General features: G+C 49.9%; 1 protein-coding gene across 3 annotated transcripts in view; it reads left to right on the forward strand.

Annotated features, from left to right (window-relative positions):
• RFTN1 (raftlin, lipid raft linker 1) overlaps nt 1-13,444 on the forward strand; it is a 204,511-nt gene that overhangs the window by 134,611 nt on the left and 56,456 nt on the right. For all 3 annotated transcript variants that reach the window (XM_067737398.1, XM_067737397.1, XM_067737396.1), the window contains one exon: nt 6,060-6,408. In XM_067737398.1, the coding sequence (XP_067593499.1) occupies nt 6,060-6,408 (349 nt within the window). The remainder of the gene's footprint in view (nt 1-6,059; nt 6,409-13,444) is intronic.

The following is a 13,444-nucleotide window of genomic DNA, read 5'->3' on the forward strand; positions in this document are numbered from 1 at the left end:
GTAGTCACCAGCCACAGAGGCTATCGAATACTTGAAATGTGGCTGGTGTGACTGAGGAATTGAATTTTTAATTTTATTTGAATTAATTTAAGTTTAAATAGTCATACTTGGCTAGTGGCTACCACGTTGGATAGTATAGCTCCATATTTTTAAGAGGTCAGTAAGTTTCTGATTCCTAGCACTAATTAGCTCATTATTTATAGGGATTCCAGTAAGTTCATCCTAAAGTTAGAAACTGCTTATAACTTATAGAAATTAAATCTAACAGTTACAGATTTAATTCTTTCACCTCAAAATATGGTGGGGAGATTTCTTTCACCTGGGCAATGGTGACTGCTCTCCACCTTCTTGTACACTTCCGCCTCTCCCTGGGACCTTTAATCAACACCAGATTGAGTCCTTCTTTGTTCCTGTTTGGAGCACATTTCTCTCCCTGCCTTTTGGGAGCTCTTAGCCATGCCTTCCTTTCACACCCACTCCGCTTGGAATTTGGAGACCTCTAGCAGCCTGCCCTGTGTGGTCTTCTTTCCCTCACTCCCTTCACCTGCTTTTCTCCTCTATGATGTTTCTCCAGAGAAACAACTCATAGGGTTATCTATCTGTCTGTCTGTCTGTCTATATCATGAGACTGGAATTGAGATTGATTTATTTTAAGGAATTGGCTCATGTGATTGTGAGAGCTGGCCAGTCCCAAATCTGCAGGGCCATTTGGCAGGCTAGAGGTTCGGGTGAGAGTGATGTTGCAGCCTTGAGTCTGAAGGTTGAAAACTCAGGCAGATTGTCTGGAGGCAGAATTCCTTCTTCTTTGGAAGATCTCACTCTTTGCTCTTAAGGCCTTCAACTGATTGGGTGAGGCCTACCCACATTATAGAGGGTGATTTGCTTTACTTAAAGTCAATGGACTGTAGATGTTAATCACATCTAAAAATACCTTTACTGCAATTTCTAGGCCAGTGTTGACAACTGGTCACCGTAGTTTATCCAGGTTGACGCATAAAATGAACCATGACACCTTCTTCATTAGATTCAGACCAGATTGTCCTGGACTCCCTCTAACCCTTCACCTGTGCCATCTCATATGGCCTGTGGGTAGTCCAGTTCCTACTGACCCGTCAGCAGGAGTCTTTTCTGCTCCTTTTCCTGTGTTACTTATGTCTTTCATTTTTCCCAAACTCAACCCATGTCCCATTTCTCCCTAACTGGTTTTACCCTAGTTGATAAATGTACTCTAAACAAATATGTGTATAAGACCAGGCAAAGTATATATTTGCACTCAGACGCAGCAGCATGGTATTCATTTTGAAAGTAGGGTAACAGACAGGACGTCCTAGAGTATCAGGAACTATCCCAATGTCATGCTGTTATCTTTAATCAAAATGATTCTTGAAATATATAACCAAAGATGACATCATTTGCCAATGCATTGAGCCTTTATAGAAATAAAGTTTTCAAAAAGAAAAAATAAATCTTTTTCACATCATGATCTCTGGTTTTAGGTTGGGAAAATACAGTTACCATTGAATTTGTTCTTACTCATCATAGATCAGTTGAATGAAGTCTTGGGTCAGTTGAAAACGTTAATTTTTGATGCCTAAACCAGCAATTGTTACTCCTTTAAGTGTTGGGGGTGGGATGGTTTTTAAATGCAGCAAACATGAGAAAAGGTGGATGAGGGTGTATTTCAGTTTAAACTCGTATCCGACTGGGCATCTTGGCACAGGTTGGATTGTGTAATGTGGTAGAGCGCTGTCCTGAGGGCGTATCAGTTTGCATTAAGACACTCAGAGTCAGATCTGGGCTTTGCCGTGATCTAATCACAGATGTTAGAGAAACTCTTTGGGCATACGTGTGACAGTCTGTGGGGAATTCCTTACCCAAAGTGGCTTGGATATTCAGGATTTGATCTTCTGTATGGATTCGATTCCACCATCTTGAAGACCTGGTGTAGCTTGAAGTCATGGTGGTGTCCAGCCGCTGATGAGCCCCTGAAAGTAAAGGGATCTGAGATGTCTGGAGAACGGGGGAGGGATTCCAGAGACATCGTGGGATAAATCTGGCGGGATGTGGTGAGCAGTTACACAGGGTTACAGAAAGGGAGGAACTGAAGAAGATGCCTTTACTCCAGTGTGAGGGACAAGGTCCACAGTAGACCCATCAGCTGTGATCATTGGTCATGTAGGTCTGAGCTCCAGAGGAAAGTCAGGACTGGAAAGTCCAAATTTGGGAATTATTAACATATGACTAGTGGCTAAGTCCAGGTGAGTAGAGGAGGTTCCCATGGGGAGTTTGGGGTGAGGAGAGCTGGTGGCCAGGGATGAACCCTGATGAACACCATCTAGTGCCCACCTTTCTGATGTGTGTGAGACTTGCTTAATGAAGGTTAGGAATGAATAAATGAATACACGCGTGAACGAGAAACAAACAGGATTCAGTTTGACAAACACAGTCAAGTGACATTACGAAAAAGAAAAGAAAGTCCCCGTTCTAGGATAAGGTAGAAAACCAAAGGCGTCAGGGCCCCGAGGGTCTAGCCAAATACTGATCTTTATAAAATCTAAATGCGGGTCGTCTAGTTAAAAAAGACTACTCACCCTTTCTCGTAAACAATTTGGCAGCCTGTACCAAGCCTTTGAAAAGCTGATATCCCTTGACCCATTAATTCCACTTCCAGGAATCCACCCCAAGGAAGTAAATAGAGCTGCAGACAAAGATTTGTGCATGAAGGTGTTTCATATTCTTGAGACACACTTTCCCTGGAAGGTTTGAAATGGGGAGGGGGGAGCATCTTTACCATTTAACTTGAGCATCTTTTTAAGTTTTGATACTGTGCAGTACTAGGTGCAGGATACCACATTTTCATTAATGTTTAAGATAAAAGATGAGCATTCAAAGAAATCTTGTGCTTTGCCCTCAGACCCTCGACCCTCACCTCCTCTGTCTCAAGAGTTACTATGGGGCTTCCCTGGTGGCGCAGTGGTTGAGAGTCCGCCTGCCAATGCAGGGGACACGGGTTCGTGCCCCGGTCCGGGAGGATCCCACATGCCGCGGAGCGGCTGGGCCCGTGAGCCATGGCCGCTGGGCCTGCGCGTCCGGAGCCTGTGCCCCGCAGCGGGAGAGGCCACAACGGTGAGAGGCCCGTGTACCGCAAAAAAAAAAAAAAAAAAAAAAAAAAGAGTTACTATGGTGCGAAAGTTAGGGACCTGTTGCTGTGGGGTGAAGTCAGAGCCTTTGTTGGCTTGGTATTCTGTGACATCGATGGTGTGGCCCTTGTGATTTCCAGTCCAGCCTCATTTCTGCGCACTCCTGGCTTCTCATGTCATGTTCCAGAAATGTTTCTAGAAATTTCTTCAATACTCAGGCTGTTGCACACCATCAAGCCTTTGCCCGTGATGATCCGTCCATCTCTTTACCTGCACTGCCCTGTCCCTTTTTTTCACCCATCTGGTGAACTCCTATTCATCCTTCAAAGCCTCCCGCAGATTGGGTCCCCTAATAGGATTTGTTTAGCACGATGTTTTGGGGAAAAAATTGAATTTGAATGTTGTCGGTGAGGCATGCACATTCCAGCTCTGCCACACCCCTCACGTCTTCTAGTTGTATTGCAGTCTTACTCCATTTCGTTTATTACAGCCCTGACCTGTGAGAAACGTCTCAGTGTCCCCTTCAGGCAGAAGTAATCTATACCTTTCTATACCTTTCTATTCATTATTGCGCTTAGCACCCTCTATGAGAAATTTCTGGAATATTTACTTTTTTCAATTATAAAGGTAATATGCATGCTTATTAGATAAATTTTGAAAAATTACACACAAATATTATACAGCTGTCGTACTGTGTCTAAAAAGTGTAGAATCTTGATTTTTTTACATAACATTATAATATAAGCATTATTGTGCCATGTTAGTGTAATATTCTTAAAGTCTGTTTACAATAATTGGCTGAATCTTTTGAGAGTCAGGACTCCTATTTTGTATCCCCCAGAACCTAAGTGTGATGTTGGTTTGAGCCAGTATAGGGACTTAATAAATGTTTGTTGGAGTCTAGGGCTGAAAAATCAATTGGTCTCCATCCCTACCTTCTAGGAGCTCTTCTGGGAGAGGAGACACATTTCCACTCATTATGTAATGTATTCATTCATTCATTCATTCAACAGATACTTACTGATCACCTCCTATATGTCAGACAAATTACTAGCTCGTTACGCTTCTCTCTTCTTGACCAGGAGTCTTTCCTTATTTCGTTTGGGACTGTGAAATTCCTTGCATTTCTCTTTTCGCTTGTGCTGCCAGGAAGCTCAGGGCTATGCTTTGTACATATTACCTTCCCTCAACCTAAGGCTCTTTGGTATAATTATCTCCTCAGTCTTTTCTTTTAAAACTTTTGTGACCTGTGTGTTGTTTTAGAAGCTTTCCAAAACAATTTCTAAGAGTAGATAGATATCACAGATTAATAGGTAAAAAATGAATTTTCAGGATGGAAAGGATGACTTTAAGTTTTTTTTTTAAGTTTTGAAGCATGAATTGAGCCAACCATGGGCATTTGTGTGGGCACATACATATCCAAGAACTGGATGCTTTGACATGTATCCACTTGACCTTGTACTTAAGAGAATGAACTTGGGCCCAAGCCAGACCTGGCTTTGAACCTGGCTACCCACAGCTTGCTTTATGACTTTAATGTCTCTGGGCCTCAGTGTCCTCATCTGAAATGAGGATCGTGATACCATGCAGGGTCATTCAAGGGTTAAGCAAAACAATTTATATGAAGCGCATAGTGTAGGGCTTGACACATAGTAGGTCTGTGATAGATGACGATTAATACTGTTGTTATCATTACATCTAGCACAGGCTAGACCTTACAGAAAGACTGGGCTGTACATTCGTGGAGCTGCTCCAGGCCATTTTCTAGAATGGCCAGTGTTGAACTAAAATGACCTCCTGTTTTAAGTTAGGGTGGGTCATCCGGGGAGGGCTGCCAAGGCTTGCTTCTCCTTTAGAGAGTAGCTCCGTGCTGGTATTTCTTACTAATTCTCAAATGACGGGAGATGATCACTGCAGAAGCCTCGAGATTTTCTGAGGTCATTCACTTGGGGGTTGGTGACTAAGACTCACAGAGCTCTGAGGTCTCCACCTCCTGATTTATTTGTAAAGTGACTTCAGCATTCTTGCCCAGAAAGTCCCCTAAAGCCCATCTTCTAGTTTTGGCCAGCTCTTCTTGATTTTATTCAGCTATTACTTTCAGTTTGTTTTTCCCTTATGACTGTTACACTCAATTGCCTGGGGTATATTTTAGGGAAGGCAGCGTTCACGGGGTACAGAGCTCAGTGTGGCCATCCGTCCCCCATCTTGAGGCTTAGGAGGTGAGAAGGTGCCACCTGTTACCTGGACTGGATGGTGGGTGCAGAGTCATGGGTCGGCCCAAAGTGATGCCCGTGGGCTGGGTGTGGACTGATATCCTCAGATGTCCCCTCTTGCGGGGCTGCGTGCATCAGTTATTGCGCGGTGGTGACTCTCCCCACCTCTGCCCTTCTCTGCCAAAACAATTGTTTCAGAGAGGAAGCTCTTTGGGTCATAAAATGTCATCTGGTAGTTAGTATATGGTTATATAGACGTATTGAGTTATATAGTAGCCTGATGAGCAGGAAGTAGGTGATTCATCAGAAAAAAAAAAATAACAAGAAAATAAACTCTTACCAAAATGAACTTCCTCTTTCAGCCACTCTTTGTTCCAGCTCATCCTTTTAGAACCTTCTTCCAGCTTCTTAGAAAACAATTGTCAATCGGGACTAACACAGTGTTTCAAAGAGAGGCCGTCACACCCCTTCATAGCCAAATGCATTATTTTTCCATAGTTTAAAAAAAAATAAGCCCCATACTCTCTGTCTCCAGTTGGGCCAGGGTTGGGGTGTGGGCGCTGCCTTGAAGACACGGAACCTTTGCCAGCTCGAGAGACTTCATGTTCAAACAGAAATGTCCTCCAAGGCCTCCCTAAGGTATTTCGTTGCCCCTTTGCTAGAACATCCCATTCACTTGTTTCCCTGTGTTCTGTTTGCCTCACAGATCCAGGAGGCTGCGAGTCGGGGCCTGAAATTCGTCGGGGTCATACCTCAGTACCACTGCCCTGGGCACTCGGCAGGTGGCAGCCCCCCAGCGGATGGGCGGGATGCGACAGAGGAGCCTGGCAGGTGTGTGGCTACAGAGAACCTGGGGGCTGCCGACGCTCCGGTGGGGATGGACAGAAGCCCAGAGCCCGGCCAGGGCCCGAGAGGGGAGGCGCCCACCGCCCAGCAGCCCGGCTCGCCCTCGGGAGCCGGGGTTGGCACAGAACCCCCTCCATGCGGGGTGAGCGAGACTCTGGATGGACCGGATGGGGACGCACTGGAAGGGCATGGAGAGCCGCTCTCGGGAAGTAAGTATGTCAGTGCTGGGACTCTGACCCGCTGAGAGAGAGGCTGCTGGCTTGTCAGTAATCCCCTTGGCACTTTAGGAAAACGAATGGAACTAGAGTGTAGAGGGAGCGGTCCATCAAACAGGAGAAACTGTCAAGCTGTTTTCTGGGCCTCCTGACTGTCTCCTGCCTGAAGCTGTGACTTCCAGGGGTGTGGAGGGGAAGGGGGGGCGGGGCAGGGGGGCAGAACCACATGACGTTGACTCGTAGTTGCTCCAGATGGTCACGTGTGAAGTAGATTCTAGAACGGGAGGTCGTTTCTCCCGCACGCTCTTGCACTGCCCCTGAATTACCCCGTGTGAACACAGGAAGTGTGAACTTTGCTGGGCACCAGTGCAGAAAGCAGCCTCCATTTTGGGACCCCTTGTTTTGAATATCTGCCTGAAGAAGGAAATCAAGAAAGCCAGCTGAGGACAAGTTGTGCAGGAAGCTGGTGATTCAGCTCACCCAGCTGTAAACAGCCAGATCTCAGGGAGTTGTACAGTTGACAGATGAGCACCGTGGAAAGAACACTGCCAAGGAGAGGCCACCAGTAAGCGACTCCGCTGAATCACATTGTAACGGCCGTCGGAGCACGCCCTTTGGGTTGGGGATTTCAACTAGCAACACAACAGGGATGATGATAGCCAACGTTTATTAATACTTCCTGTGGACCGGGCGCTGGGTCAGCAAGCTTTCCTATGACTATCTCTTCATTTTTCCTATGATGTGGGTGAGCTCTTGCATCATGGCCCATTTTACAGCTGAGTAAACTGAGGTTCAGAGAGTCCATCTGTTGCCCAGGCTGGAAATAGATCTGATGTGTGAGCCCAGGCCCTCTCTCCGCCTGGTCTTTCCTGTGTGGTACTCAGACAGACGAACAAGGTTTACTGAGGCCCTCAGTCTACAGGGAGCTGTTTCTCTTCATTTCCCCGTGATTCCCTTTCGTCTTCCTTCTCCAGGAAATCTAGCCTCGAGCCATTTCCTGAGAGCCAGGCCCTCGTGTGAGCTGCGTGGCCTCTTCTAGCCTTTGGGAGGTGACAAGTGACAAGAGTGACAGGAGGTGGCCATAGGTCTTACGAAGTCTTTCTCTTTAGGCCTTCCTGGATCATCTCCCTGGTTAATGTTACTATTTACGTACTAATTCTTGAAGTTAGCCTCTTAGAAATGACGAGGAACTGTTTCTACTTTGAGAATAGAAAAGAGGGTGAGGGGCTTCCCTGGCGGTCCAGTGGTTAAGACTCTGCGCTTCCGCTCCAGGGGGATGCAGGTTCTATCCCTGGTCGGGGAACTGAGATCCCTCAGGCCGCGCGGTGCAGCCAGAGAAGAGGGTGAAATAGTTTTTCTTGTTATGTCAGTAGTTCCTGGAAAGAAAATTGTGGGCTGGTTAATTCTGGGGCTTGTTTGCAAAGTTGACCTTGGAGGGGGGGTTGGCAGCAGCCTCAGTTCTGAGAGAGATTAGGACTGTTTCATGAAAGCCTTGATCCTTCTTAAATATGTGCTGAAGTAGAGGCTCATCTGGGGGACTTCTGCTCCCACAGAGTAGCTGAGAGCACGTTTGGGTCCTGTGGGTGCCTCCCAAGGAACAGCCCAGTCTTATTTCAGAATCCCCCATCTCTGCATGGCTGTCGGGCTGAATCCCAAGAAGGAGGACTGGCCTCCTTGGAGCCCCTCTGTTGTACCATCTCAGGCCCTGGGAGGGTGAGGGGTCAGGGCATCACAGGCCCCAGGAGAGAGGGCAGGGAGCAGAGGGCTTAAGAACCACACGTCTCGAGCAAGATACCCTCCTGTGCCTCAGCTCCTTGCCCTGTACAATAGGGATTAAAAAAAGAAAGTTTCTTGGGCTTCCCTGGTGGTGCAGTGGTTGAGAGTCCGCCTGCCGATGCAGGGGACACGGGTTCGTGCCCCGGTCCGGGAAGATCCCACATGCCGCGGAGCGGCTGGGCCCGTGAGCCATGGCCGCTGAGCCTGCGCATCCGGAGCCTGTGCTCCACAATGGGAGAGGCCACAGCAGTGAGAGGCCCGCGTACCGTAAAAAAAAAAAAAAAGAAAAAAAAAGAAAAGTTTCTTGTAGAAAGGTGAAAGGAGAGATGCATTTAAAGCACTCCTAAGTGGCGGTTCTTATGACTGGGGTACAGGCTCTGTCGTCCTGACCATTGCCCCCACCTCTGCACAGAACCCTGCCTTGGAGAAAGGGGGCTCTTGGTACTGAGGGTCCCCTCAGGAGTTTTCAGATATTCCTTGTTTCAGAATCCACTTTTCTCCAAGATTCCTTCCAGACTTCCTGCCTCCTGGGGTTGAGTTAACTGGGGAGACTTGTCCTGGGACCCTCCGCCCCAGGTCCCTCCTGCTGTCCTGTGACTGTTCCCTCGATCACTCAGACACTCCCCCCATCGCTGGGCACACAGAGACCACCCCCGCCCCCTGTGATACCCCAAGTGTCTTGGCCTGCTTCTCATTTCCTCAAGTCCCTGTTCTCTATGAGAAAATCAGTTCCTGCTGAGGAAGAGCAGGTTAGGGTGTGTCTGGAAGTGGTCAGCCTAACAGAGCATGAGAACTCCAGCTGTGAGGGGCTTATAGTGCCGCCCAACCCCCAGTCTTGCTTGGTAGACAGCTGTGTGTGTCCGTTGTCTGCTCATGAGCCTGGCACTGATCTCTCTGCGCAGGAGGCCACAGGTCTCACTGTTACCCTTTATTTCTCTTTTGGTGGAATAAATGAATCTTTGGGTCTTTTCCATTAGTCAGTGAACACACAGGGGTTACGAGCGCACAGGCGTGGCCTTGCAGGGGATGGACAGCCATCATGGTGACAGCCCTCTGAGTGAACTGTTCTGAGCTCTCCCTGTGTGTCTTGACTAGGCTTCACAACAGCTTTGTGACAGAAGATGCTATTACTACCCCCGTATCACAGATAAGGACAGTCGCCGGCGTGCCCTCATAGAGTTAAATGTTATCTCCTAGTCGGAGCATTAGTTGAGCAACCATAGTTTCAGCCTCCCAGAAGGCCGGCCGGCTGTTCAGGGACCCTGTCCCCATTCATAGCCCTCAACTGACCCCAGCTTCTCTCCTAATCATTTTCCGGGGAAGTCTTTCCTTCCCTGGGAAGTCCGTGCACCATCACCCACCCCGTCCCCAATGCCCCCTCCCCGCTGCTCACTCAGCTTTCACCTCCCTTTCTCTCAGGGCCCCCTAAGGAGGGTGAAGTGTTTTTACTCCTCTCTCTGCCAGGTGGGCTTAAATAGGCAATCACAGCAAGACAATTAAAAAAAAATCCAGAGGGAGCCTCCCTCCTTCCCCCTCCCTTTCCTCCTTTAATTTGTTTCCTTTATAGGAGCCTGGGGGAGCTGGTGCGGCAGAGGCTGCCAGGGAGCTCTCATCTGGAAACAGGGCAGGCCGCCCCTCCCCCTCCCCATGGGCTGCAGGGACCGCTCTGGTCCAGGGGTTCTGCTCCCCATGCCCACCTGGGTTTCTTCCTGCTCCTCCTAGGGGATTTCCTGTAGGTTTGAGGTCAGGCCGTGCAGACATCGCCTGAGCCTTGCTGCAAGCTGCTTCCCTTCTCACATCTAGCTTGCCCCAGCCTCTTGGTGAAATGCAGAGCACCTGGGAAGGACAGGACCGCGTTCCCATGCCACGTTCTCCATGCATTTCTGTGCTGGGGGGCAGCTTCCTTCATTCCCCGCAGACAGGCCAGTGCACGGCAAGGTTAGGGAGGTGTCGCAGGACGGACCCCTGGCGCTTCTCTCCTGGCCTCCAGCATTCCCATCTTGTCTCTGTCGCTGAAACTTGAGCAGGAGAAACAAGGAGGCCACACAGGTTCACGCAAAGTCAGCTGGTTCTCACTGGCACCGAAATAATAATGCAAAATCTTCCAAGAGTTACCCTTCCTACCTGCACCTGCTCACTTAAAATGCCTACAGATGCAGCCAGGAACCCGAATCGGGGATTGCAGTGACCTTCTCTGGAGGGGGATTCTATTCAGCAGGCCTCCTTGGCAGGCAGCTTCTTCTGGGGGAATGCCCCCTGAGCCTGCCCTTGTCCTCCCGTCCCGGAGCCCCCAGAATAGTTCTACCCTGTGGTTCTGTCCCCCACCCCCAATCTGCCACCATCTTCCTGGCCTTTCACTCAGTCCATTAACAAATAGCTCTTGAACACCTCCCTCCCGCCCCCGCCCCCCACATGCACACCGTCATTGTCAGCCCCCGCTTTCCATGTGCCGATGAAATTAGCCTCGTGTTAGATTTGGGACACAGCCCAGCATTGGGGGTTTGGAAGAGTCTTGGCTTTGCCACTTACCAGCTTGTGATTCTGGGGATCCACTTAAGGCTTCTGGGCATAGAAGGGACACCGTTCCCCCGTGGAGGCTGGAGTCATGTGAGATGATGGCGGTGGTGATGGCCCTCATTAATACATTCCCGTCCTGTGGGCCGCTGACATCCTTACAAGTGGGCCCCGTGGATTGCTGTGCAGACAGCGGGTCCCACACTTGGCCTGGCAAGCAGGCCTCCCCCAGGCCCAGAGGTGCCTGAAGCAGCCTCCTCCCAGATGCAGGGATCTGGCCAGGCCTGAGGCCCTTCCGCCCTCTCTTCCTCCAGAGACAGCCACAGCCTTGCCTTCGCAATGACACCTTTCACCTTAGCTCCCCTGCCGTGACCTCAGCAGACCCGAGGTCCCACCCAGCCCGGCTCCCAGGCCAAGTCTGATGCCCACTTGTCCCTTCCAACTTGCCAGCCTCCTTCTCCCACTCTGGCCCTGGGAGCCCCATGCTTTCAGCCAGACTCTGAACCCTTTCTTTCCTGCAGCCTGGAGGTCCCCTGGGATGCCAGGACCCACCTGCTACCTGCAAGTTACCACCGCTCTGGGGCTGCAGCTGCAGACAGACTGCAGGCTTCCGTCCCGTGCCTAAGTCCCTACTTCCTGGCACCTGCCTCAGAACCGGGCGTCTACCTTCTTCCTTCTTGTTCCCGAGGAGCTTGGCAAGGCCTGAGCGGACCTGGCTGGCAGGCCGGCAGCGCCCAGCTGGCCCCGCCTCCAGGCCCACGTGCCCTCCTCCCCCTGTCCACCTAGCTCCTTGCCCTTGTCTGGCTCAGGTCAATCCAGCAGACACAGGTGTGGCACCTGCCATGTCTTCTGGACTACCACCTTTTCTGGACACAAAGGATCTAAATGACACAAGGCAAGCCCCCCGCGCCCCCCCCCCCACCCCATGTCAGGGGAACACAGCAAGACAACGAGACAGAAATAGAAGTGCAAGACAGAACAGTCTCGAAGCTCCTTGGGTGCCCTGCCAGGCCAGTCCTGCGGCCATTCTCAGAAACAATGCCTTCCCCCTCCTTTGGGACTTTCTGTCCCATGTCTGGAAAAATCTTCCAGCTGGGGTCATGGCAGAGTCACAGAGCAGCTAAGAAAATGTAAACAAATTTGGTCTTCTTTTTGGAATCCCTGGTGACTGCTCCTGTGAGGATATGTATTGGAGAGTCAGAATATTAAAACATCAAAGGGCATCGTTTGGGGACAGTTTTTCTTGGCTGGTTTCCATGTGAGTAGAAAGACGATTGTGGCCAAGGAGGCAGCGGGACAGAGGAGTTTACTGAAGGCTTGGGCATCTGGAAGCAGGTTTCTTCCAATATTTCACTGCTGCTCATGCTTTGGAGGCTCTCGATTCCAACAGCCTTTCCTTTTCCTTCCTGAAAAATTTATTTCTGGCTCTGGCTTTGGTCCTCCTCCCTGGGGAGGATCCAGACGGAAGGCAGGGGGCGCTGTCGGCACCCCACCATCCACCTTTGTCTCCCCGCTCTGTCTCCCCCTGCCCTGCCCCGCCCCCAAGCATGCTTCTTCTCCTTCTGCCTTCCCTTGTTCTGTTTCATCATGCGTGTGGGAAAGTTGTGGTTTTGTCTTGCCATGTGACTGGGGATCCTTCTGGGTGATCAAGTGTTGTCATGTAGTTTTGGACTTGGGCCACTTCTCAGTTCCCCACTCATCCTCCCGTGCAGAGACTGTGATTTCTTTTTCTCTTTGTTGATAATTCATATGCATTTGTGCTTGACCGTAGCAGACCATGGAGACTGGTGCTCTGGCCCATCTTGGGGTCACCTGAGGACAGCTTTCCTAGCCTCTGCCTGGGCAGATGTCCCAGGGAATGAACACCTCAGGAGTGGCCTCCATCCCTGAGGACAGATGCCCGGCTTCCTTGCCCCTCATAGAGCAATATGGGGTGTGCGTATATGGTGTATCAGGTCCCCAGGTGCCGTGACAGTAACCCGCTCATCAATGCAGCCTTCCTTGGCTTTCAGCTCTTCTGTTTCTCGTCCCTGCTCTCTCGCTCTGTTTCCTGGGATTACTTCCCAAATGAACGACTTGCACCCAAAAGCTTACAGGGTCTGATTTTGAAGCAATTGAAATGCGGTCAAGGACTCGCTAAAGCATGACTTAACCTCTTTTGCCTTTAGTAGCTGCAGGTCTTATTTGAACCACTGGCACCTTGGACTGGAAAACACCCAATCACTTCCTGTCCCACCCCCACCCCCCCAGCTCTAATCCATTGCTTGATTTCCCTCCTTTACAAACCTTCTGTGCTGTCTGCATGACCCCATTCCTAAAGTGTGTATCTGAAAGTCACGAAATAGTCTAGGGATTGCTAGCTCCATATACCAAGACCTAATTTCTCCTGCGAAAGCACTTACTGGCTGGATTGTAGATGGCTTCCTGAGTCAAGTAAGCGGACCCAGAAAGGTAATTTGGGCTGGAGATGATGAACAGGCCAGCGGTGGTTGTTGAAGATCCAGGTGGCCGTTTGTGAAGATGGGGACCCCTCCTTCCTAACTGGCTCTACCCCATGGATAGCTTGAAAAGGCCTCCCTGTCGGCTTCACCGTTGCTGACGACAAAGTCTGTGGCCCCGCAATGCTCCCCAGAGGTCTCTGCTGGTGCTTGCTCAGTTGGGGCTGTGGAAAGCCTTCCTTTGTCCCAGAATACAGTCGCCCTGTGAGATAATTTGAGGTGCTACGTGGATGGACATTCTT

The sequence above is a fragment of the Pseudorca crassidens genome, chromosome 5 (genome assembly GCF_039906515.1).
Source record: "Pseudorca crassidens isolate mPseCra1 chromosome 5, mPseCra1.hap1, whole genome shotgun sequence".
Lineage (NCBI taxonomy): Eukaryota > Metazoa > Chordata > Mammalia > Artiodactyla > Delphinidae > Pseudorca > Pseudorca crassidens.